The 25,631-nt window shown below is 48.3% G+C and overlaps 2 protein-coding genes and 1 pseudogene across 17 annotated transcripts in view; 2 read left to right on the forward strand and 1 right to left on the reverse strand.

Moving 5' to 3' along the window:
• The window catches only part of VWA3A (von Willebrand factor A domain containing 3A), a 71,096-nt gene extending 46,350 nt beyond the window's left edge, over positions 1–24,746 (forward strand). For 8 of the 15 annotated variants that reach the window (XM_078344853.1, XM_078344864.1, XM_078344856.1 and 5 more), the window contains 12 exons: positions 917–1,069; positions 2,423–2,513; positions 3,805–3,915; positions 4,849–4,946; positions 6,362–6,499; positions 8,362–8,470; positions 9,318–9,462; positions 11,235–11,379; positions 12,133–12,284; positions 13,999–14,122; positions 17,255–17,352; positions 17,521–18,799. In XM_078344853.1, coding sequence (XP_078200979.1) covers positions 917–1,069; positions 2,423–2,513; positions 3,805–3,915; positions 4,849–4,946; positions 6,362–6,499; positions 8,362–8,470; positions 9,318–9,462; positions 11,235–11,379; positions 12,133–12,284; positions 13,999–14,122; positions 17,255–17,352; positions 17,521–17,572 — 1,416 coding nt within the window. In that variant the 3' untranslated portion in view covers positions 17,573–18,799. Of the gene's footprint in view, positions 1–916; positions 1,070–2,422; positions 2,514–3,804; positions 3,916–4,848; positions 4,947–6,361; positions 6,500–8,361; positions 8,471–9,317; positions 9,463–11,234; positions 11,380–12,132; positions 12,285–13,797; positions 14,123–17,254; positions 17,353–17,520; positions 18,800–24,625 lie in introns of those variants that run through there. The other 7 variants (XM_078344865.1, XM_078344858.1, XM_054242667.2 and 4 more) reach the window with 6 other exon arrangements.
• Positions 15,416–16,262, reverse strand: LOC103796583 (ras-related protein Rab-5C pseudogene; annotated as a pseudogene). The gene has a single exon (XR_013524714.1). The product of XR_013524714.1 is annotated as a ras-related protein Rab-5C pseudogene (transcript).
• The window catches only part of SDR42E2 (short chain dehydrogenase/reductase family 42E, member 2), a 30,931-nt gene continuing 29,925 nt past the window's right edge, over positions 24,626–25,631 (forward strand). The window contains exon 1 of the mRNA XM_054242678.2: positions 24,626–24,889. The gene's annotated coding sequence lies outside the window, so the exon portion shown is untranslated. The remainder of the gene's footprint in view (positions 24,890–25,631) is intronic.

Raw genomic sequence — 25,631 nt, forward strand, 5'->3', positions numbered from 1 at the left:
AAGTTTCTCTACACACTGGTAAGGTGGCCTTAGATGAGAACCTTAAGCTCACAGAGCTGTGACCGTAATAGATCTGTTGCCAGATATGCGTGGCAAGTCGATACACTGACACTGGGTTGCAGCAGAGAAAGAAGTTTAATCATAGAGCTGCCAAAGGAAGAGATGAGAGGGAACCTCAAATCCATCTCCCCAAGGAACTTGGCGTTAGGGTTTTTAAGGGTTTTGGAGTGAATATCACTGACTAGTTGGGTGCAGGCTGAAGTCATAGGTTGGGGAGATGAAGAAGCTGTGTTCTCATGCTGTTCCTGTTCCTCTGGGGGTCTTCAAACTGGTTGGCATCAGATGCGTTGCTGGAATTTGGGCCTGAAAAACATCTTAGGCCATTCTTAAACAAAAGTCTTGTGGTTCTGACGTCAGAAATTCTACCTAGAGGAACAACAGGGATGCGAACAGTCAGGATCTGGTGCCATGTGACTTTCAGTTACAAAGAAGCGGGGCTATGTGCAGTCTGATCAGTGCTTCGTGGTAACTATATTTTTTGTCCAGAATTCTTGTTAACTCTGTGATGGCAGCTTCCGAGCTTTAGTTTCCTCATCTGCAAAATGGGAGATGACAGCACCTGTCCTACCAGCGTAGCTGACATAACTTGTCGGCATGAGGGTTGGAGACCCTCAGGCTTTCACTAGCCCAGGGCCTGTGCATCGCAGACCCCCATACCTGGCCCTTACTGTTGTTCATAGGATTGGTCCTCAGCCCTCTCAGCCCCAGGTTACTTTCTAGAGACAAAAAGAGGAGTCCAGGGGATGTCAGAGGTTCCAGTGGATGCAGTCCCTCCTGCTGTGTGTGTTTGTGTGTGTGTGTGTGTGTGTGTCCACAGTGGCTGGGGGTGCCACTGACCCTCCTGATCCCACCGCAGTGTGCCTTCCTCATGGCCTCCCTGAAGAACCATTCAGGAAAAGAACTGGGAAGTGCAGCCCTCCCAAAAGAAAAACCAAAGACGCTTCAGCAAAGAAGTCAGCCCAAGAAGTTCGGCCTTCCCAGGCCCACCACTCCCTTGGGGTCCAGAATGGTTTGACTCCCCTCCCTAATAACAATCGGAGGATTTGGTTTCCTGTTTGTCTTCTGATCTTTCCTGGGTCTTAAAATGGCTGGGGACAGCAGGGATAGGGGTGGGTGTCTCTTGCCCAGGCCTCCAGGGGGAAAATCTCCCCCAGGGGGCCTGCTCCTCAGCTCTGGGGCTCCTCTGGCCTCCCCCATCCCACCCTTGGCTCTGCCAGCCTATCCCAGGCTTCTCCCTACCCTGCTACTGAGGTTGCCACAGAATTGACACCCACCTGTTTCATCTGATGGCTTATCCTGGAGAGTCTCTCAGGGGCAAAGGAATCAGGGTCTCTAAGGGCTATTCTTGCTGCCACCCAAGACTTTGCAGGGGCCTGATAGGAGCCTAAGGGTGAGCTGCGCCTACTAGGGGTTTATCCCCATTCACAGCCTGTCAATTCTGTCCTCCATAAAATACCGATCCACCTTGGCAGTCAGAAGGGGCTCTAACAGAAAGACCCCAGAGGCACCTGTGCTTGTGAGCAGACAGGGAGGGACAGCTATGAGTCCCTCAGCATTGTATGACTCAGACCCAGTGAGCACAGCCCATGTTCAGAATGTGGAAATCCATCCCAGAGAGTAAGTAGCTAGTTCCCAGCCAAAGGGCTGCCTTTCTGGGAGAGCCTGTGCAAGCAGGCTGTGCCCTCATTCAGGGAACTCCACCTGGCTTCAGGAGCCAGCTCAGGCACTTCACCACCTCCTCAGGGGCTGCCTCTTGAGCCTTTAGTGCTTCCTGAATGCCCCCTGAAACCAGGGTGGGTGCTTCCCAGAGAGTGACTGTTTAATGACCACCACACTCCAGTTGTGGCTGGGAATGAAGAAGCTCTTCTTTTAAAACTGAGGTGCCTGATAAGGCACAGAAGTTACCTAAATTTCTGTTGTCATGCTGGAGGCCCAGACATCCCAATCTTTTAGGAAGACGGGCAGGTAACTGATGAAGAAAGTTCTGGCAAACCCCCCAGAGCTCTCTCACTAGCAGCTTTCTCACTCTTATCACACACACATGTGCACACGCATACATACTAGAAGCACATGCACACATACAGGCACACCTCCTGCTGTGTGTGTTTGTGTGTGTCTGTGTGTGTGTGTGTCTGTGTGTGTGACACATATACACACATGCACACACCCACACTTTTTCACCTCAAAACCCAGAGACCCCTCTGAATCTGCTATAGGAAAGGCACCAAACCTGACTGAGGAGTCCTCTCCCTTTGGCTCCTCCCTATAAAAGCTCCTGATTGACAGACTGAAGTCAGGGTAACTGGGGTCCTGCCTGCCTCAGGAAACACTCCTCTGATGGGAAAGACCGCCTGTTTTCTAGAGCGTTAAAGATGACCCTGACAGAGAGAAGAGCCTCCCCTTGAAATCTCCGAAATGGCGTCCACTCAGCAGCAGAGCTGGCATCTCACCAGGTAAGGCATGATCACAATCATGACTGAGGCATGTGTTAATAATGATAGTAACTGGAGCCAGGTGTGGAAGCTCGTGCCTGTAATCCCAGCATTTTTGGAGGCTGAAGTGGAAGGATCATTTGACGCCAGGAATTCAAGACAAGCCTTGACAACATAGCAAGACCCCACCGCTACCAAAAAAAAAAAAAGAAAAACCCAGACGTGGTGGTGCATGCCTGTAGTCCCCCAGCTATTCAGGAGGCTAAGGTGGGAGGATTGCTTGAGCCCAGAAGTCTGAGGCTACAGTGAGCTATAATTGCACCAACCTCAGTGACAGAACAAGACCAAGACCCTGTCTCTTTTTTTTCTTTGGAGGCAGAGCCTCACTCTGTCGCCCAGGCTGGAGTACAGTGGCATGATCTCAGCTCACTTCAACCTCTCCTTCCTGGGTTCAAGCAATTCTTATGCCTCCACCTCCTGAGCAGCTGGGACTACATGTGCATGCCACCGTGCCTGGCTAATTGTTTGTATTATTAGTAGAGACAGGGTTTCGCCATGTTGCCCAGGCTGGTCTCCAACTCCTGAGCTCAGGCAATCCACCCACCTCGGCCTCCCAAAGTGCTGAGATTACAGGTGTGAGCCACCATGCCCACCACATCTCTTAAAATAATCATAATAGCAATAATGATAGTAACTAAAATGATCAGTGACCTGAGTCTTGATCACGTGCCAGCCCATCTGCTAAGATTCTCCCCTTTAAAGCTTATAACAATCAATACTCTGTACTCCACCACTTCCTATTGTACTGACAAAGGAACTCAGGCTCTGGAGGCTAAGGATCATGTGCTTCTAGCGGTAACAGGCCTTCACAATCTTTATGTAAGTACTCAGCTCATAGAACCTAAGACCGTGTATCTTATTTCTAATGTCAAAAATACGGCAGAGTGGCTCAGAGCAGAGTTCTGGAGTCAGCAGGACCAGGAAGAATCATTGTCCTGGTTCTTACTAATGGAGTCCCATTTACCTCATCTGTAAACTGGGGGACCATGAGGATGAATCGAGACAGCATACTCAAAGCACTTAGCACAATGCCAGAGAAAGATCTGGACTTGGTAAATGGTAGCTATAGCTATTTCTGATCCAAGCAAAGCCAGATGCCTAGGGTGGGGACATGAGGTGACTTGAAGCCATCTTGGAGCCCCATTTCCTGGGCTGGAGTATAGCTGAATTTGAATGTCTCTGAGCCAGGCTGGACAGCTGTATCACAAGAATGCACACAGCTGCTCCAGCCAAGAAGCCAAATGTTCCTCAGCTGCAGCCCAGCCAGTGAAAGAAGGGATGATGGAACGGAGGAGGAAAACCAGGTCAAGGGAAGCGGAGACATCTCTTTCACTGTTCTACACAGAGACAGGGAATAACGTGGGTAAGTTGGAGGCTACGCAGGTGTCTGGACAGCCCCCTGGTCCTGGGGGAGCTGTAAGGACAGCAGGTACTGTAAGGGCAGCCTCTGGAGCAAGCCTGTCCTCAAACAACTCAGTTCTCCCAGCCCCGGGAAATGGACATGCAAAGTCTTACAACAAGCAGGGAATGAGGAAAGTCAAGATTGAAGATGAGACCTCCTGTGACCCTTGGGCACTCCAGCTCTGTCCACTAAGGGGCAGTTTCTGTAGCTCAAAAACTGAGCTACAATTCTCAGATGGGCAAATGGGAAGGGATGGAGATGATTCACTTGGGCCAGTCTGATTGACTGCTGTGAAATGGTGCAGATCCCAAGAACAATTTACTGCTAGGTGGGAGGTCCCATGCTGCCTTTCCCCATCCACCCAGCAGCCTCCCTTTCTACCACTCAGCAAATTGCACTAAGGACTTTTACAACTGACTTGATTGGCAGAGAAATTGGCATGAAAAAGGGAGCAGTGGGAGATTCAGGGAGAGGGAAGAGAAGTGCACAGGGTGACTTTGTTCATTTGGGCTGCTATAAAGGCATACCCAAGGCTTGGTAGTTTATAAAGAAAAGAGGTTTATTTGGCTCAGGGTTCTGCTGGCTGGAAGTTTGGGCATCTGGTGAGAGCCTCAGGCTGCTTCCAACCACGGCAGAAGGCGTTGGGAAGCTGGCATGTGCAGAGATCACTTGGAGAATGAGGAAGGAAGAGAATGGGGAGGTGCCAGCCTTTCATTTAACAGCCAGCCCTTGTTGCAACTAATAGAGGGAGAACTCACTCGCTCCCCACCCTCTCACCAGCCCTATCTCATTCAGCCCTATCTCCAACATCGGGGATCAAATTTCAACCTAAGGACTCTTTTCAAGGAATCAAGCATCCAAACTAGAGCAATGACCTTACTCTGCTTCTCATAGGCTCGGTGTACAAGAAGTACCCTCAAGGAAGGGGTGTGAGAAGAACTAGCTCTTCTATGGACTTACCCAGAAAGGATACAGTTTGCTCAAGCCAAGAGGTATTAAGTCACCTCTACCAGCACATGCCCACTAAGTGATAGAGCAATTCCTTCATCCAACCGTTACTTCTAGCAGGGTGGGCATTCTCAGAAATGAGGACAGGTGGGCATGGTGGCACATGCCTCTAATCCCAGCACTTTGGGAGGCTGAGATAGGTGGATCACTTGAGGTCAGGAGTTTGAGACCACCTGGCCAACATGGTGAAACCCATCTCTACTCAAAATACAAAATTGGCCAAGCACAGAGGCACGCACCTATAGTCCCAGCTACTCGGGAGGCTACAGCATGAGAATTGCTTGAAACTGGGAGGTGGAGGTTGCAGTGAGCTGGGATTGCACCACTGCACTCCAGCCTGGGCGACAAAGACTCTGTCTCCAAAAAAAAAAGAGGACAAACCTGCTAAGAACAATTGCTTACTGTGCCAGATGGGATGAGGGTTAAATAGACCTAAATTCAAAGTCTAGGTCTGCTACTTCCTACCTGGAAGTAAGTAAGCTTGAGTAAGTCACCAAGCTACGCTCAATCTTGCCGCCTTTGTAAAATAAGGACAGTTGTGCCGGTCAAGTAAGATTGATGTGCAGATTCATTAAAGAGAAATCAACAGAAACCCCCCTTCTTGTGCACAAGGGGATGGCTGTTCCACAACTATTCAACAAAAGCCTGAGCTTGGTTCTGATTGTGCTGATCCTGGCTGCCACCCCTGGCTGCTTTGAGCCTGCCCATTCTTGTGTCCCTAGTTGTGACAAGGAGGCTGAGATTATCCTAATTGGTTTAGAGTCTGAGCTCTAGACCAATCAGGGCTTTCCATTCAAATGTTATGGGTGGGGTTTAAATGGATGTTGGCACAGCAATGATGTCCACTAAACTAGGGTTTGGGAGGTGCTCAATAGATTTTGTTTTTCACCCTCTGTATTTCGTTTTTTGTTTTTGAGACAGAGTTTCACTCTTGTTGCCCCAGCTGGAGTATAGTAGCACTATCTTGGCTTGCTGCAACCTCCACCTCCTGGGTTCAAATGATTCTCCTGCCTCAGCCTCCCAACTACCTGAGACTACAGGCATGCACCACCACATCCAGCTAATTTTTTTTATTTAGTAGAGACAGAGTTTCACCATGTTGGCCAGGCTGGTCTCAAACTCCTGACCTCAGGTGATCCACCCACCTTGGCCTCCCAAAGTGCTGGGGTTACAGGCGTGAGCCACCGTGCCCAGCCTGCCCACCGCCATATTTCTTGTGCACCTCTCCCCCAGAGCCAGGGAAGGAATCTACACAGGATGGATGCTCAGTGAGGACCTAGGAACCCCACATTTCAAACATCATACAGGTTTCAAACATGACATTCTCATAGACTAGTCAGATGGTCATTCACTCAAGTCTGAATTACCTAAGGTAATCGGTATTTTCTTTATTCTAAAGTGGGTGGCAAAATATGGGCTGAAAAAATTGAAGCTGGAGATTTCCAGATGCATGGGTCCCAACTGCACTCATCAAAAGTCAGGACAGAGGTCATCATCAGCCAGACACTGCAGCATCTTCCCCAGCATTGAGATCCATGTAAGTCAATTTTCATTGTCTTTTTTTCCCCTCCCCCAACTCAGCTGCAAATGGCAGAGAGCAGTGTAGGGCACTGTGGCCTCTATTTATGCTTGTAAGAACTGCCTCCCTCCCCAAAGTGGGATTCCCCTCACCAAATAGGAGACATAAAATCCTGTTGGAAGAAAAGCCAACTTCCCAGGGGGCCTAAGATCCCATTCCAGAGTTAGATGGACTCACTGGAAAGAGAATTAGAAACAGTTGCTGAGGCTGGACGTAGTGGCTCATGCCTGTGATACCAAGTGCTTTGGGAGGCTGAGGTGGGAGGATTGCTTGAGCCGAAGAGTTTGACACCAGTCTGGGCAATATAGCAAGACTCTACAAAAAAAATTGTTTTAAATTAGCTAGGTGTAGCTGCATGCCTATAGTCCCAGCTACTTGGGAGGCTGAGGTGGGAGGATTAGTTGAGTCATGGAGTTCAAGGCTACAGTGAGCCATGATCATGCCACTGCACTCCAGCGCGGGCCATGGAGCAAGAGCCCGTCTCTTACAAGATAAAAACGAAAAGATAAGATAAGAAAAAGAAGCAATTGCTGAGAACATTGGGTCGTGGCTGAAGTGTTTACCCATAAGAACGCTATACCCCAGTACTGATGATGGTTCTGTTATGGCAGCAAATAGGAGTCATAATAGGAAGTGAAGGGTTCTCTTCTCTATTTTCTAATTTTGGGGTGATTTTTTATTGCTTTGACACTGGAACAAGTAAATTTAGTACAGAATGAAAATCTGATCTTTTCTCTCCTTGCCCTATTATCCTACATTGTCAAGAATAGGGGAAACTTAAAAATAGCCACAAAATTCAAAATTATTCGCTAGAGGAACTTAGGGTCATTCTAGCATGCTGCCCTTCTCCACCCAGAGTCATCTTTCAGTTCAAAATTTATGAACCTCTTACCCCACTGCTAAGGGTTTTCTATTTTAATATTTAGAGATTATTGGCTAGGTGTGGTGGCTCACGCCTATAATTCCAGCACTTTGGGAGGCCGAGGTGGGCAGATCACCTGAAGTCAGGAGTTCTAGACCACCCTGGCCAACATAGTAAAACCCTATCTCTACTATAAATTCAAAAATTATATAGGGGTGGTGGTATGCACCTGTAGTCCCAGCTACTCAGGAGGCTGAGGCAGGAGAATCGCTTGAACCCAGGAGACAAAGGCTGCAGTGAGCTGAGATCACACCACTGCACTCCAGCCTGGGCAACAGAATGAGACTTTGTCTCAAAAAAAAAAAATTAGAGATTATTATGGTTTTTATTAATATAGCAACTACATTTGCCAAAAAAAAAAAAAAACCATCCTAACTCCCTACTCCTTTGTAGAATCACAAACTTACTAGTTTAATAAAAGAAAAACAGCTTTAAACAAAAAATAGATACTGAACAGATGGTTTTCTTTTGTGGGTTTTTGTTTGTCCGTTTGTTTTCTGAGATAGGATCTTGCTCTGTCACCCAGACAGGAGTGCAGTGGTACAATCACAGCTCACTGTGGCTTCCACCTCCCTGGGCTCAGACAATTCTCCCACCTTAGCCTCCCCCAAGCAGCTGGGACCACAGGCACATTCCACCACACCAGCTAATTTTTTTTTTTTTTTTTTTTGGGTAGAGATAAGGTCTCCCTATGTTGCCCAGGCTGGTCTTGATCTCCTGGGCTCAAGTGATCCTCCTGCCTTGACCTCCCAAAGCACTGGGATTATAGGCATGAGCCACTATGCCCAGCCAACAAATGTTTTAAGAACCACAGTGGAGTAAACAATTTTAGAGGGTGATGGGGATATGAAGAAATGACTGATGGGGATGGTGCTTGCCACCACTTGCCTTAACCCAGGGAGTGGTGAGACACATTCAGTGGACGCCCAGGGAGATGGAGGTGTACATCAGGTGCGTGGAGAAGGTGTTAAGATGCTACGTCCAGAGGCTGCAGTGGCTGCTGTCCGGTGAGCCTGCCCACCGCCACGAAGGGTGGAGGAGCATAAGGGGAAGCATCAAGCCCAAGAAGCTGGGCAAATAGCTAGAAATGGACAGGAGGGTATTCAGGCTACGAGGCCTGGAGGACTTCTGGGGGTAATAGGCGGAGGGAGGGAGGGAGGGAGGAAGGGAGTCCTATATAGAGATCCTACAGGTGACTTTATGTGTGCTACTCAGGGTCCTATGTAAATTCATTATGTCCAGTCCTCTGTGGGAGGACCTGGTATAGCAGTCCATGGGCAGAGGCGGAGTGATGACTGCTGCTTTCCAAAGCCTCTGGTGGGAGCTGCAAGCTCCAGGTACAGTTGTTAGGTCAGAGGCTGAGCTGGGACTGAGAGGGTGTGAGCCTCTCTCCATCCCAGTTTACATTACCCCTGGGAACAGTGACTTAAGACCAGAGATCCAGCAATTTCTTCTGTAGTACGAGTCCCCCAGCTCACCTACCACTACACACCCGACACTATCTAATGTTTCAAAGGGATATTGTGATACTATTTAGTCCAATCACTTAATTTTAAGGATGGGGAAACTCAAGCTCAGGGGATTATAACCACTTGTGCAATTCATCACAGACAATGCCAGAGCTGAAATCTCCATCTCCCAAAGCTCAAGCCACTGACCAGCTCTGCCCTTGGATGATCGATCCCTCCCACAGCACCACAAGGCCATCTCCCAGTGGGGTGACATCCAATCAATGATCAGGCAGGCAACAAGTGTCACAAGAATTTACAGTTGATAGATACATTGAGGGAAACCACCCAGGAGGAGGGACCTCTCACTCCCTGCCTTCCTCTTCCCCAACCTGTCTTGGAGCAGGGAGCCGCCAACTGTTTGGCACCGTTTTGGAGAACAGAGTATGCATTCTGCTGGACACATCAGGGTCCATGGGCCCCTACCTGCAGCAAGTTAAGACAGAGCTGGTTCTGCTGATTTGGGAACAGCTGCGGAAGCGCTGCGACAGGTAGGAGGTGAGGGCGGATCAGAAAGATCAAAGGGACAGTTCCCAGGGCTTGTCTGGCCAAGCGTGCCCCCTCTTCTCAGTGCCAACAGGGCTGGAGTTTCTGAGATGCTCTTCTGAATAATGTATTTGAGTAGGAAATAGCACTGTATTCTGCTCTGCTGTGAAGGAAAGCCGTTTTTAGAGGACGGGCATGGTGGCTCATACCTGTAATCCCAGCAATTTTGGGGGCCAAGGCAGGAAGACCACATGAGCTCAGGAGTTCAAGACCAGCCTCAGCAACAAAGTAATTTAAAATTACTACATCTCTACAAAGTATTTAAAAATTAGCTGGGGCTGGGTGCGGTGGCTCACATCTGTAAGCCCAGCACTTTGGGAGGCCAAGGCAGGCAGATCATAATGTCAGGAGTTTGAGGCCAGCCTGACCAACATGGTGAAACCCCGTCTCTGCTAAAAATACAAAAATTAGCTGGGTGTGGTGGTGTGTGCCTGTAATCCCAGCTACTCAGGAGGCTGAGGCAGGAGGATCACTTGGACCCGGGGGACAGAGGTTGCGGTGAGCAGAGATTGCACCACTGCACTCCAGCCTGGGCAACAGAAGGAGACTCCATCTCAAAAAAAAAAAAAAAAAAAAAAAGCTGAGTATGGTGGTATGCAACTGTAGTCCCAACTACTTGGAAGGCTGAAGAGGGAGGATCACTTGAGCCCAGGAGACTGAGGCTGCAGTGAGCTATGATGGCACCAGTGCCCTCCTGCCTAGACAGCAGAGTGAGACTTTGTCTTAAAAAAAAGAAACGAAATCTTTAGAAATTCATTTCAGGCCTAGGGACAATTGCAAGGAACTACCATGTGGCCCTGAAGTGTGACTTTCAGCTGAACTTGATTTTTTTAAATTATTTAAAGATTTAATTCTTTAAATGTTTGTGAACTTGATTTTTGAGTGCAGGAAGCTGTTTATTGTCCCTATCCAGAAGGGTTGACCCTAAGGGGACTACAGGAGACTCTCGTCTTAGACTAGGCCTTATTCTTGCCTTAAAGTACACATTTATTGAGGACTTTCTGTGCACCAAATGCTTTACATGCATGATTTCATCAACCTTCACCATGAGCCCATGAGGTGTTGCTGTTATCAGCCCCCATTTTTCAGAAAAGGAAGCTAGGACCTCAAGAGGTTAAGACATTTGCTGAGCTAGGATTTGTTTGTTTGTTTGTTTGTTTGTTTTTTAATTTTCGTTTAGTTTTTTATTTTGAGACATGTTCCCAGTCTGTCACCCAGGCTGGAGTGCAATGGTGTGATCATAGCTCACTGCAGCCTCAGCCTCCTGGGCTCAAGTGATCTCCCACCTCAGCCTCCCAAGTAGATTGGACTATAGGCGCACACCACTACACCTGGCTAATTTAAAAAAAAAAAATTTTTTTTGTAGAGATAGGGGTCTCACTATGTTGCCCAGGCTGGTCTTGAACTCCTGGCCTCAAGCAATCCTCCCAGCTTGGCCTTCCAAAGTACTGGGATTACAGGTACAAGCAACCATGTCTGGCTTGAGCTGGGATTTAAATCTATTCCTGTCTGCATCAAAATTGTCAGTGTCTCATTCTCAAGAGGCCCCATAGCCCTCTCCCTGAGGGGCCATGGGGCTCATTGCAGGGGTCTTCAATGACAGGAGAGAATAGTCCTCATAAGAGTAACTTACCTGAATTCAATCTAGACAGGCCTGTTCTAATCAATCTCTTTCTCCCCTTCTCTGCCCCTCACCTCCTCTTTTCCTCCTCCCCAGTTTTAACCTGCTCAGCTTTGCAGAGGGCCTTCAGTTGTGGCAGGACACACTGATGGAGACCACAGATGAAGCGTGTCATGAGGCTATGCAATGGGTGACCCACCTGCAAGCTCAGGGCAGCACCTCCATCTTGCAAGCATTGATGGCAAGTCCCACCACGGAGCCCGACCTTGATGCAAAACAAATACCATCATCCCCTACGCTAATATCGCACGATGCTTTAGGATTTACAAAGAGCACCTTAGAATTTACAAAGCACTACTTCATTTTATCTTCCCAATACCCCAGTGAGAAAAGGATTCTCAGTATTCTCACATTATAGATGAAGACACAGGCCGGGCGTGGTGGCTCACACCTGTAATTTTTGAAGGCCAAGACAGGTGGATCACCTGAGGTCAAGAGTTTGAGACCAGCCTGACCAACATGGTGAAACCCCATCTCTACTAAATATTAAAAATTAGCAGGGCGTGGTGGCATGCACCTGTAATCCCAGCTACTTGGGAAGCTGAAGCAGGAGAACTGCTTGAACCCGGGAGGTGGAGGATACAGTAAGCCTAGATTGTGCCATTTCACTCCAGCCTGAGCAACAAGAATGAAACTCCATCTCAAAAAAAAAAAAAAAAAAAAAAGATGAAGACACAGGGGTTCAGAGAGGTTAAGTGACTTGCTTGGGGTTAACCAGCTAGGCAGGGAGCCATGCTCTTCCTCCTAAACCTCAGCAGCTTCCTTGGTCTGCCTGAGGCTAAAAGAGAGTCTCTCAGTCTTATTAGACAAGTCAGTGGCATCCAATCACTGCATTTTGGTGGAGGCGACAGCAGGCACCACCTTTAGGCATTTGATTCTCGCCTTCTGCATGAGCCTCTTCCCTGAGGCTGACAGCCTTCCTGTGTTCTTTCAGAAGGCTTTCAGTTTCCATGATCTGGAAGGATTGTACCTCTTGACTGATGGAAAGCCAGACACAAGCTGCAGCCTTGTCCTAAACGAAGTCCAAAGACTCAGGGAGAAAAGAGATGTGAAAGTGCACACCATTTCCTTGAACTGCTCAGACAGGTGAGCAATATGGAGTCTCACTGAGCTTTATTCTTTTTCCATGGCCACACATCTCAGCAGGGAGATCCAAGCTTCCCACCTGATCTAGTGTCTAATCTAAATAGACACTGGTCTCTCCTGGGCCCTCATCAGAAATTAGGAGAAGGGAGAAGCAGCCAGGCGTGGTGGCTCACACCTGTAATCCCAGCACTTTGGGAGGCTGAGGCAGGTGGATCACTTGAGGTCAGGAGTTCAAGACTAGCCTGGCCAACATGGTGAAACCAGGTCTCTACTAAAAATACAAAATTAGGCAGATGTGATGGTGTGCCTCTGTAATCCCAGCTACCCAGGAGACTGAGACATGAGAATCACTCGATCCAGGGAGGCAAAGGTTACAGTGAGCTGAGGTTGCACCATGGCACTCCAGCCTGGGCAGCAGAGTGAGACTGTCAAAAAAGAAAGAGAGAGAGAGAAAGAAAGAAAGAAGGAAGGAAGGGAGAAAGAGAGAAAGGAAAGAAAGAGAGAAAGAGAAGCATTGTTTTTCTTGAGGGCCCAAGCAGATGTCACACCACAGAATGAAAACTCCTTTTCTCAGAAATTTCCCATCAATGGCCCCCTCCTCCAACGTCCTCTAGCCTGGAAACACATTTGCATGGGATTCACGCTGTCATGTCACAGTCTCCTTCCTACTCTTCCCTGTGAAAACATTTGTGAATATTTAGGGGACATTTAGGGGAAAAACTAGAGAGGAAAATACTCATGTAGCATCGTCATGGTTATTTTTATAAACGATCACTATAGAACATATGCTGTGACTAGGCACAGTGTCTCATGCCTGCAATCCCAGTGCTTTGGGAGGCTGAGGTGAGAGGATCGCTTGAGGCCAGGAGTTTAACACCAGCCCAGACATCATAGCAAGGCTCCATCTCTACAAAATAAAATAAAAATGTAAAAAAAACATGTCAGATAAGACAGACTCAGCTCCTTTAAAAAAAAAAAAAAAACTTTATTATTAGCAAAACAGACTACATAGGGACATATTTTATCTCTTGGTCTAAACTATAAGCCCCATAAGTGTAATATGTGTGTCCTTCACAGGCTTAACACATAGTTGGCACTGGATAGATGTCCCATAAAGAAACGGGGGCTAGGCCAGGCACGGTGGCACACACCTGTAATCCCAGCACTTTGTGAGGCCGAGGCAGGCAGATCACCTGAGGTCAGGAGTTCGAGACCAGGCTGACCAACATGGTGAAACCCTGTCTCTACTAAAAAAGCACAAAAATTAGCCAGGTGTGGTGGCTGGTGCCTGTGGTTTCAGCTACTCAGGAGGCTGAGAGGGGAATCATCTGAACCCGGGAGGCAGAGATTGCAGTGAGCCAAGATCACTGGAGTGAGATGTCACTCCAGCAGGGGTGACAGACTAAGACTGTCCCAACAAAAAAAGAAATGGGGGCTGGAGTGTGCGGCCTGTATGCTTTGGGGAGGTCCAGGCTAAATGGCGACACTCACACGGGGACTCTTCTTCCCTCAGGCAGCAGCAGTTGCCATAACCATCCATAAGCTGGTAGGGAAAGTGTCCTTTGGTGTTCTAACAGTGGTCTCCATGGCACAAGCCACCACCCATTGCCAGGCTGACTTAAGCCCTCAGACTTCAGTTCCCCATGGACCTGGGGAGTCACAGGAACTTGCCTGGTCAGAAACCCTCCCCCAGCCCTCTGTCCCTTCCTTCCAGAGCTGCGGTTGAGTTCCTGAGAAAGCTGGCTTCCATCACCAATGGACGCTATCACTGCCCTGTGGGTGAGGACATACTCTCCAAAATTCACAGCCTGCTGACCAAAGGCTTCATCGATGAAAAGGTAGGTTGCAGAGCAACTGAGCATGAGGTAAAATATCAAACGGCTCAGTAAAATATCAACAGGTGTGGGGTTTCCTTCTCCAACTCCTGGGCTCAAGTGAACCTCCCACCTCAGCCTCCCAAAGTGCTGGGATTGCAGGCACAAGCCACCAGGCCTGACCCTTTTGTTTTTTGTTTTTTTTTTTTTCTGAGATGGAGTCTTGCTCTGTTGCCCAGGCTGGAGTGCAGTGGCGTAATCTCGGCTCACTGCAACTTCCACCTCCCGGGTTCAAGTGATTCTTCTGCCTTAGCCTCCCGAGTAACTGGAACTACAGGTGTGCTAATTTTTATATTTTTATTAGAGACAGGGTTTCATCATGTTGGCCAGGCTGGTGTCAAACGCCTAACTTCAAGTGATCCGCCCACCTCAGCCTACCAAAGTGCTGGGATTTATTTAACATGTATTCTTTTATTTTTTATTTTTTGAGGTCGATCAGCTGACTATATTGACAAGATACTGATTGGTTGCATGCTGAAGAAAACACACAATACAAAATAGAGAAAAAGTTGGTTCCGTCCCCTCCCACTCCCTCCCTTACCCACCTACCCCCAGATACTTGTCATCGTGATTTGGTCAAAACAGGGCTCAGAGCCAGAGGTCAGGGTGACTGAGGGTGGAGGGGCTGTGGGCAATGGGTTCGTGGCTGTCACAGTAATGCTGTGATAATGCTGTGCTTCCCCAGCAGGGAGGCGGGGGCATGGTGGGGGCTGCAGCCTGATGACAGCCAGCTGTTACTCCCTTCCCAAGCCCCTTCCCAAGGTCCACCCCACCGCCCAAACCCAAGACCACTCCGAACAGGATGAGGATGTGGATGCTCTTGCTGGGTCCGCTGTTCCTCCGGAAGGAAAGAAAGTGTAGCTGCTCTGACCCCGCTGTCCCCATATACAAGGGTGAGGGGGGACAGGAGCATGTGGCTACTCCCAGTGAGGGAAAGTGAGAGAGCAGTAGAAAGGGAAGGAAGTGTGAAGAGCAGAAGATCATATATATTTAAAAAGTGACTTCAGACTTAAAATTGAATGAGTATTTGTACAGAAAGGTGCAGGTGGAATACCTCACTCCAGCCTCTGATCAAAATTATGTGAAGAGCCGGGCACAGTGGCTCACGCCTGTAATCCTAGCACTTTGGGAGGCCAAGGTGGGTGGATCACCTGAGGTCAGGAATTCAAGACCAGCATGGCCATGATGGTGAAACCCCATCTTTAAAAAAAAAAAAAAAATTATATGAAGAAATCATGGTGGACCCTTCCCCCCTGCCCCCCCAGTGGTGGCCCAAGTCATTAAGTGCGATTGGTTAGAGTGGATTCCAGTCGGGTCGTTCAGGCGGAGGAGGTGGGGGCAGCGGGCAGGCAAGGGGGGCTCAGTTGCTGCAGCACTGGCTCCGGCTGGCTGGGTTGCTCTTCTGGAGGTCCACACCTTGGTGTCGGCCTGAAGCACCAGCTGCATTCTGGGGCTTGTTCTTGGGAAGCTTCTTAGCTATTGCCGTGAAAATTTCATTCACGTTCATGGCAGTCTTTGCTGATGTCTCCATAAACAGCAAACTATTGTCATCTGCATAGGCTTGTGCTTCCTGGAATTCCACGGCTCTCTTGCTGGCCAGGTCTGCCTTGTTACCCACAAGTACAATGACGATGTTGGGGCTGGCCTGCCTCTGTAGCTCCTTCACGCAGTTCTTGGCCCGTGCAAATGTATCTGTGTTGGTGATGTCATAGACCACGATGGCAGCCTGGGCCCCCCGATAGTGCATGGGGGCCAGGCTGTGATACTGCTCCTGTCCAGCTGTGTCCCAAATCTCAAACTTGACTGTTGAGTCATCCAGGCAGACAGTCGGTATGAGGAAGACCGCTCCGATTGTGCTCTCTTGATACTCGTGAAACTGTCCCTTGACAAAGTGGAGGACAAGGCTGGATTTGCCCACAGCAGCCTCCCCCAGTAGAACCAGCTCGAACTGACAGATCTTGTTCCCAGAGGCTGGCCCAATGGGTCATGCTGCGCCTCCCCAACCTGCCATTGCCCGTCTAGCTATAGTGGTCCAGAGAGTGGGGCAGGACCAGTGCTATGCAAAGAGGCACTTAGTGGGGAGGAGGACCTCCAAGGCGGCTCCAGGACGACATTACTTGGGGCCAGGGCTCCGCTTCTCTCCCCACCGCCCGACGGTGTCCCCTAAACACGTATTTTTAAGGCTAGGTGCTAAAATTTTGTTAGTTAACATTTTTTTAGACAGAGTCTCGCTCTGTCACCCAGGCTGGAGTGCAATGGCATGGTCTCGGCTCAATGCAACCTCTACCTCCCAGGTTCAAGCAATTCTCCTGCCTCAGCCTCCTGAGTAGCTCAGATTAAAGGCACCCACCACCCTGCCTGGCTAATTTTTTTATTTTTAGTAGAGACAGGGTTTCATCATGTTGGCCAAGCTGGTCTCAAAATCCTGACCTTGTGATCCACCCACCTCAACCTCCCAAAGTGCTGGGATTACAGGTGTGAGCCACTGCACCTGGCCTAGTCAACATTTTTTAAAAAGCATGCCTCAGCCAGGTGTGGTGACACATGCCTGTGTCAAGTAGCCAGGATGGCTACTTGGAAGACTGAAGTGAGAGGATAGCTTGAACCCAGGAGCTACAGTAAGCCATGATCACACCACTGCACTCCAGCCTGGACAACAGGGTGAGGCTCTATCTCTTAAATCAAACAAATATAAAGCACACATATGAGTCTATTTTACCAGAAGAAATGTTACTACAACAAAACAAAGCTGAGCAGACTTTACTGAATAGCAGTGAGATAAGGAACTTGTGCCATTTCTGTTTCACTGGCCCAGACTGGGGCCACCTTCACTCAGTTTCTGACACCATGATGCTTTGCCACCATCCCCTCCCTACACTGACTCTCAGACACCTTCTTTCAAAGTGTCCCCTTTGCAGAATGACTGTCTTGATCGGTAGTGAGCTTCCCATCCCTGGAGATATACAAGCAGAGGCCCACACGATTTCCTTACTGGGTGGAAGCCAACATTTGATTAGCTCTGAGGTGATTTTGGATTTTCAGCTCCCATCCAGTTATTTAATGGATCAAACTTCACACTCATTTCCCCTTTTCAAGGATCCTACGCTGCCACCATTTGAAGGTGACGATTTAAGGAGACTGGCCAAGGAGATCACCAAGGCCAGAAGCTTCCTCTGGCAGGCCAAATCCTTCAGGTATGCGCTTCACACAGCCTCTCCCACCTGCGATGTGGCTACAGCCCATGCAGACCCCATACTCCATCGAGAAGGGCCTGCTCCTTTCATGGTACCCTTGCTCCAAGGGTTCCTGCCCAGAAAGCTGGGCACCAGGGAGACCATCTTTCTTCATTTCCTGCCCACCAGATCCCAACTCCAGAAGAAAAATGATGCAGAACCAAAGGACATGCTTTCCTAGAGGAGTGTTCTCAGGTAAGGGGCGGGGCTAGACCCTGCACTGCCTGAGTGTGCACTAAGAGCCAAGTGGCATGCTCTATTTTGTGGACAATAATAACTTTAGTTGTGGGGGGCTGGCAGTTAAAAAATAATGATTCTGGGCTGGGCGCGGTGGCTTACGCCTGTAACCCCAACACTTTGGGAGGCTGAGGCAAGCAGATCACAAGGTTAGGAGTTTGAGACAAGCCTAGCCAACATGGTGAAACCCCATCTCTACTAAAAATACAAAAATTTGCTGGGTGTGGTGGCAGGCACCTGTATTCCCAGCTACTTGGGAGGCTGAGGCAGGAGAATCACTTGAAACCAGAAGGCAGAAGGTTGCCGTGAGCAGAGATCATGCCACTGCACTCCAGCCTGGGCAAAAGAGCAAAACTCCATCTGAAAAAAAAAAGGATTCATCTAAGCAGAAATGTCATCCTGCAAAGGACCACTCACTGAGCAAAGCTTGGCCCAGAGGGCAGGATGGGGTGGAACACTGTGACCTGCAGGAAACACGATTCCCGGTACCAGGACCCCATGGAAGCTGAGGAAGGAAAGACTCTGTCTTTTGTGTGAGGGGACATTTCTGGGTCTAATCTAATTCTCTTGCCCTATACCCCAGCGCACCCTACTCTCCAGCCACTAGACTGTCCCTTTCTGGGAAGCCCTAAAGCAAGTCCCCTGCCTGAACAGTGCTTCTTGCCCCCTCTGCCTGGAGACTCCTCCTCGCCCATCAAGCCACAGCTCAAATAACATCAGCTCCCTGGGACCCACCTAGAGTGAGGGGCCTCCAGCCTTTCTCTTGCAGCATCCTGACCTCGCAGACCCCTCATACTCAGCACTCCACATCCCACCACCTTGCTTGTTGACCTAACTCTTCTCCTTGACCGTGAGCTCCCTCAGGATGAGACTGGTGTCCCAGGATCTGCAAGTCGCCGGAAGCTGCCACATGGGAGAACATGGTAAACAGTAAGCAGGCAGCTGAGCTGTGGGAGCCTAGCTCTGGAAAGCAGCCTGATGGGGCGATCTCCACCCTGGTCCATGAGAGGCTAACGTGGAGTCACTGTCAGCCCATCCTGGGGGAAGAAGAAACAAGGGAACCACACCACCACCCTCCATCCCCACCCAACCAAACTGAAGGGAAGGCTGCTCATCTGGGGTCATTTTCTAAAATTAAAAGGAATTACTTTTATTCCACTAATAGGATCAACATGACTTTAGCTGGTTGAAGTGATCATTGGTGTGTGTGTGTGTGTGTGTGTGTGTGTGTGTGTGTGTAAATTTTTAGTGAGATAAAACTTTATTAAAAGACTCATATTCATAATATATAAAGAATTTCAGTAAGAAAAAGATAAACATCCCAATTTTTTTTAGACAGAGTCTCGCTTTCACCAGGTCAGCCATCCTGCTCTCAGATGCCTGACTTCACGTGATCTGCCCACCTCAGCCTCCTAAAGCACTGACTGGGATTACAGGTGTGAGTCACCACGCCTGGATATCTTGGTTTTTTTAGTTTTTGTTTTGTTTTTAAGAGACATGGTCTTACTCTGTTGCCGAGGCTGGAGTGCAGTGGTGTAATCTCAGCTCACTGCAACCTCTGCCTCCCAGGTTCAAACGATTCTCCTGCCTCAGCCTCCCAAGTAGAGTAGCTGAGATTACAGACACATGCCACCACACTCAGCTAATTTTTTTTTTTTTTTTGTATTTTTAGCAGAGATGGTTGGTGATTTGCCATCCATGTTGGCCAGGCTGGTCTTGATGTCCTGACCTCAGGTGATCCAGCCTGCCTGGGCCTCCCAAAGTGCTGGAAATACAGGCGTGAGCCACTGCACCTGGCCCACCCCAATTTTTAAAATGGACAATAGGTACATGAGAAGGTGCTCAACAGCCTTACCTGCCAGGGAAATAAATGTAAGTTAAAACCACGAAGAGATTCCTCTACACTCCCACTAGAATGACTAAAAATAAAAAGACTGGAGTCGGGCATCGTGGCTCATGCCTCTAATCCCAACACTTTGGGAGGCTGAGGTGGGAGGATCGCTTGATGCCAGGGGTTCAACACTAGCCTGGGCAACACCGTAAAAACCCATGTCTCCAAAAATTTAAAAGAAATTACCCAGGCATGGTGGCCCATGCCTATAGCTTTAGCTACTCAGAAGGCTGAGGCATGAGGAACAGTTAAACCCAGGAGTTTGAGACTGTAGTGAGCTATGATCGCACCACTGCACTCCAGCCTAAGCAACAGAGTAAGACTGTGTCTCTTAAAAACAAACAAACGAAAACAAGATAGCCAGGCATGGTTTCTCACGTCTGTAATCCCAGCACTTTAGGAGGCTGAGGTGGGCGGATCACGTGAGGTCAGGAGTCTGAAACCAGAATGGCCAGCATGGTGAAACCCTGTCTCTACTAAAAACACAAAAATTAGCCAGGCCTGGTGGTGCACACCTGTAATTTTAGCTACTCAGGAGGCTGAATCACGAGAATCGCTTTAACCAGGAGGTGGAGGTTGCAGTGAGCTGAGATTGGGCCATTGCACTCCAACCTGGGCAACAGAATGAGACCCTGTCTTTAAAAACAAAACAAAACGAAAAAGAACAGTGGGAACACTCACATTCCAGTTAGGTTAGGGGTTGGACTAGGGATGCATAATTTGACTTAATAACTTTGGAGGACTATTTGGCAATTTCTATGAAAGTAAAACATATGCCTACTCTATGATCTGGTAATTCCACTCCAAGACTAATGAGTGCATATGTTAGACAAAAGACAGTAAGAGTTTTTCCAGCAGGCTTATTCATTAGAGCTCAAAATTGAAAACTACCCAATGTCCATCAGTGGCAGAATGGGCAAATAAAATGGGATACATTTTATAGTGAAATATTATCCACCAACTTAAAAAGAATGAATGGCTGGCATGGTGGCTCACACCTGAAATCCCAGCACTTTGAAAAAGCAAGGAAGGTAGATTACTTGAGCCCATGAGTTTGAGACTAGCCTTGGGTAACATGGTGAGACCCCATCTCTACGAAAAATACAAACGTTAGCCAGGCTTGGAGGTGCATGCCTGTAGTCCCAGCTCCTCAGGAGGCTGCGGTGCAAGAATTACCTGAGCCCAGGAGAAGTTGAGGCTGCAGTGAGCCTTGATCATGCCACTACAATCCAGCCTGGGCAACAAAGTGAGACCCTGCCCCTGCCCCCAAAAAAGAATGATCTATACAGCCATATTCAACAAGATGCATCAGTCTCATAATGTTGGGCAAAAGAAACTAGACACAAAAGAGTACATACTGTATAATGTTATTTATATGAAGTTCAAGAACTCGCCAAACTCCTTATTGATGTTAGAAGTCAAAATAGTAGTTATCCTGTGGAACAGGGGAAAGGGGACATCTGGCGTGATGAAAATATTCTGTATCTTGATCAAGATAGGAGTTACATTGAGGTATACATAAGTAAAAATTCATCAAGTTATCTAAAAACACTTAGTTTTGGCCACATGCAGTGGTTCACACCTGTAATCCCAGCACTGTGGGAAGCCGAGGTAGGCAGATGACTTGAGGCCAGGAGTTCGAGACCAGCCTAGCCAACATGGCAAAATCCCGTCTCTACAAAAAATACAAAAATTAGCCAGGCATAGTGGTGCACACCTGTAATCTCAGCTACTCATGAGGCTGAGGCAGGAGAATCTCTTGAACCCCGGAGGTGAAGGTTGCAGTAAGCTGAGAGATCACACCACTGCTCTCCAGCCTGGATGACAGAGCTAGACTCCGTCTGAAAAACAAAAACAAAATTAAGATGCTAATGCTTGATGAGACCCTGCTTTGGCCAGGCTCTGTGCTGGGCTCAGGAAGGCAGTAGTGACCACAGCCCTGCCATGGTGAATCTCAGTCTGGTCCATTTTGGACAGCTGCCATCCTGGGCCACGTCTACAAATACAGAGAAAAGGGCCTGTGGGGTTCTTATTCATGGGCTAGAGCTGTCGTAACAAAGTACCACAAACTGAGTGGATGAAACAACAGAAATGTATTGTCTTATTGTTCTGGAAGCTGGAAGTTCAAGATTAAGGTGCCCTCAGGGCCATGCTCCCTCTGAAGATGCTGGGAAGGATCCGTGCCGGACTTCTCCATTCTGGTAGTTCCTTGGCTTTGAGCAGCGTAACTGCAGTCCTCATGTGAAGCTCTCTGTGCATGTCTTTGTCCAAATTTTTCCTCTTTATAAGAACACCAATCATACTGGAGTAAAGGTTCCATTCTACTCCACTATGACCTTAACTCATTACATCTGCAATCATTCTATTTGCAGAGTTAAAGTTAAGTACATGGGATTGGGACTTCCACATATGAATTTTGTGAAGAACATAGTTCAGCCCATCACAGATGTAAGTTATGCTTCTCTTTGCAAGACAACACCTGCAGCTTGTACTGAGGAATATGAGTTCTTGGCCCTGTTGGTGGGAGACGAAGAGGCTGGCCGTTGTGAATGGAAGGTTGGACCAGACACATGGCTTATGAAGTGGGGAAGGATAGGACCTAGGTTCAAATCCCAACCTCCCGTGTAATGTGGATAACAGCTACCATTGTTTGAGCACTGATTGAGCAGGCACCATGCTCAACAGTTTGCAATGAGCATGTTAGCCATAAACCTCACAGCGTCACAACTGTAAAGTGCACATCATTTGCAGTTTACAGATGAGGAAACTGAACCTTGTAGCTGCTCAAAGACACAGGGCAAGAAGGTGGCAAAGCCAAGATTTAAATCCAAGAATGACCCCATGGCTTTTTCCCACCACATTCAGAGCCCCTTTTCTGAACCTGTCTCTAAAATTGAGCTAAAACAGACTTGTGAGGATTAAGCAAGATCTCTTACCATCTGACTCATAGCACATGCACACTAAGATTTTGATTTTCTCTTCCCCACAACTATACCCATAGAGGATGTTGTATGGGCGGAGCCTTTCCAGTTGCCATTTTCAGAGCAAAGCAATCAGCCCTTCCTCCTCTCAGCCCCTGTGGCTCCATTACAGCAGTTGTGAGCTGTTGGGCACATGCCTGACCCTCTACAACTGCCACTTGAACATGAGTTTTCTTTTGCTGAGACAGGATCTCACTCTATTGCCTTGAGCTCTCCAGCAGTAAGATCGCAGTGGTGCAATCATGGCTCACCACAGCCTCCACCTCCTGGGCTCAGGTGATCCTCCTGCCTCAGCCTCCCAAGTAGCTGGGACTGCAAGTACATACCACCATGCCTGGCTAATTTTTTTTGTATTTTTTGTAGAGATGGGGTTTTACTATGTTACCCAGGCTGTTCTCAGACTCTTGAACTCAAGTTATCTGCCCACTGCAGCCTCCCAAAGTTCTGGGATTACAGGCATGAGCCACCACGCCCAGCTGAACAAGAGTTTTCAAAGGATGATATAATCCAGCACTGAAGAAACACCCATCAAAAGCAGCATGATGTGATTGGTGCGTAAAGCAACAGAGATGAGTGGAAGATTGCAAGACAGGAAGACTAGATAGATGGGTAGAAGGAAGGAAAGAAACATAGATAGGATGAATTAGACAGGTGGAAGGTTGGATGGATGGAAGTTTTGATGAATAGGTGGAGGCATAGATGATGGAAGATTGTATGGACAGGTGGAAGAATAGATGGATGAAACGTTGTATGGACAGGTGGAAGTACAGATGGTTGGAAGGATGGATGGATAAGTGGAAGGATGGATGGATAGGTAGAAGGATGGATGATGGAAGGTTGGATGGATAAGTGGAAGGATGGATGATGGAAGGTTGGATGGATACGTGGAAGGATGGATGATGGAAGGTTGGATGGATAAGTGGAAGGATGGATGATGGAAAGTTGGATGGATACGTGGAAGGGTGGATAAGTGGAAGATTGGATAGATAAGTGGAAGGATAGATGATGGAAGTTTGAATGGATAAGCAAAGTTGGATAAGTGGAAGGGTGGATGGACAAGTGGAAGGTTAGGTGGGTAAGTGGAAAGTTGGATGGGTAAGTGGAAGGTTGGATGGATAAGTGGAAGGTTGGATGGATAAGTAGAAGGATGAATGGATAAGTGGCAGGTTGGATAGATGGATGGAAGGTTAGATAGATAAATGGAAGAATGGATGCTGGAAGGTTAGATGCATAGGTGCAAGGATGGATGGATGAAAGGTTATATGGAAGGTGGAAGGACAGATGGATGGAAGGCTAAATGGATAAGTGGAAGGTTGGATGATGGACGGTTGGATGGATAAGTGGAAGGATAGATGATGGAAGTTTGAATGGATAAGCAAAGGATGAATGGATCAAAGATTGGATGAATAAGTGGTAAGTTGATGGATAAGTGGAAGGTTGGATGGATAAGTGGAAGATTGGATAGATAAGTGGAAGGATGAATGGATAAATGGAAAGTTGGATGGATAAGTGGAAAGTTGGATGGATAAGTGGAAGGTTGGATGGATAAATGGAAGGATGGATGGATATGTGGAAGGATGGATGGATAGGTAGAAGTATGGATGATGGAATAACTTTTTTGTTTTTGTTTAAATATTTGCAAATTATTTATCTAACAAGGGATTTATATCCAGAATATATAAAGAACTCTTAAGAGTCAACAAATAACTCAACTGAAAATGGGCAAAGGATTTGAATAGACACTTCTCCAAAGAAAGCACATCATTAACGTGCCAATGAGCACAAGAAAACATGTTCAGCCGCATTAACTATCAGGAAATACGAATGAAACCACAATGAGAGACCACTTCACATCCAATAGAATAGCTAAAATTTAAAAAATAGATTATAACTGTTGGTAAGGATGTGGAAATATTGGAACCCTGTACACTGCTGGTAGGATTGTAAAAATGGTACAGCTACTTTAGAAAACAGTTTGGCAGTTCTTCTCTTAAAAACAAGGTAATCATATGACCCAGCAATTCTGCTCCTAGATATAGATGAAACACTGTTCTTAGGGTTCTATGACGATTTGGCTGGCAGGACAGAGCCCATCAAGCAAGGCCTTTGCGTCTTTTCCCACCAGAAGCCTGGACCATTTCGCCCATCCCTGCCCTGCTGGCCTCAGTTTTCCCCTCTGAAAGTCTGCGGGTCTCCACCTGAGAGAATGCAGGTGCTCCCGTGCCGGCAGTGGGAGGGCAGAAGAGCAGGCTGGGGGTGGTCCCGATGCCACGCCCCGCCCCGTTCTGCCCCCTCCGGAGGAGGCGGTGGCTCTGGCGGCACCGAGACAGGTGCAGCGCTGGGAGCGTGCAGCGCTGGGAGCACGCAGCGCCGCGGGAGCCCGGGCCAGGTGAGCGAAGCCCGGACATGGGCCAGGGACGCAGATGCGGGCGGGACAGATGTGAGGGGGGCCAAAAGGGAAGGGGACGCCCACCCTCGAGCTGCCCACGAGCCCAGCGCGCCCAGAGTCAGTCCCTGATGCTCCCCGCCCCCTTTGCCAGTTCCTTTCACTAAACTCAATTTTGGGTCCCCATCGACCTGGATTCTGGCGGACACATTGTCTATGAGTCCATCAAAGTTTACTCATGTTCTCTGGGCCTCAGTTTCCACCTCTGGGTAATGGAGACCATAGCCTGTACTTTACTGAACTTCCAAGAGAATGAGTGCAGCCATGTGTGGGTCGGTCTGGCGTGCGACCATACCATGGCCAGATCCCGAGATTTCGTGCCCCAGAGATTTCATCCACCCAGCACCGTTTGCTGACTGCCTAGGTGTTGGGACACTCCAGGGAATGAAATCCTCCTGGAGCTTTGCAATCTAGGTTTGCAAGGCATTCTTGCCTCTGTTTTCTCATGACCACCCTGTGAAAAGCCGGAGCAGCCAGAAATATTTAGGTCCATTCGCTGTGGGTACTGAGGTACAGTGAGGTTTTAGGGCCTGTACCCAAGGGCACACCCCAACAAGTGAGTACCCAGGGCTGAGTCCAACCTTTGCCACGAAAGGCATCCCCTTAGGTTAGAAAGTTGGCTCTGGTCCCATAGACCCTTCTCCAGAACAGAGTCCTCTGGGCCTGAGTATAGGAGGAGGACTCC

The sequence above is a fragment of the Callithrix jacchus genome, chromosome 12, assembly GCF_049354715.1.
Source record: "Callithrix jacchus isolate 240 chromosome 12, calJac240_pri, whole genome shotgun sequence".
Lineage (NCBI taxonomy): Eukaryota > Metazoa > Chordata > Mammalia > Primates > Cebidae > Callithrix > Callithrix jacchus.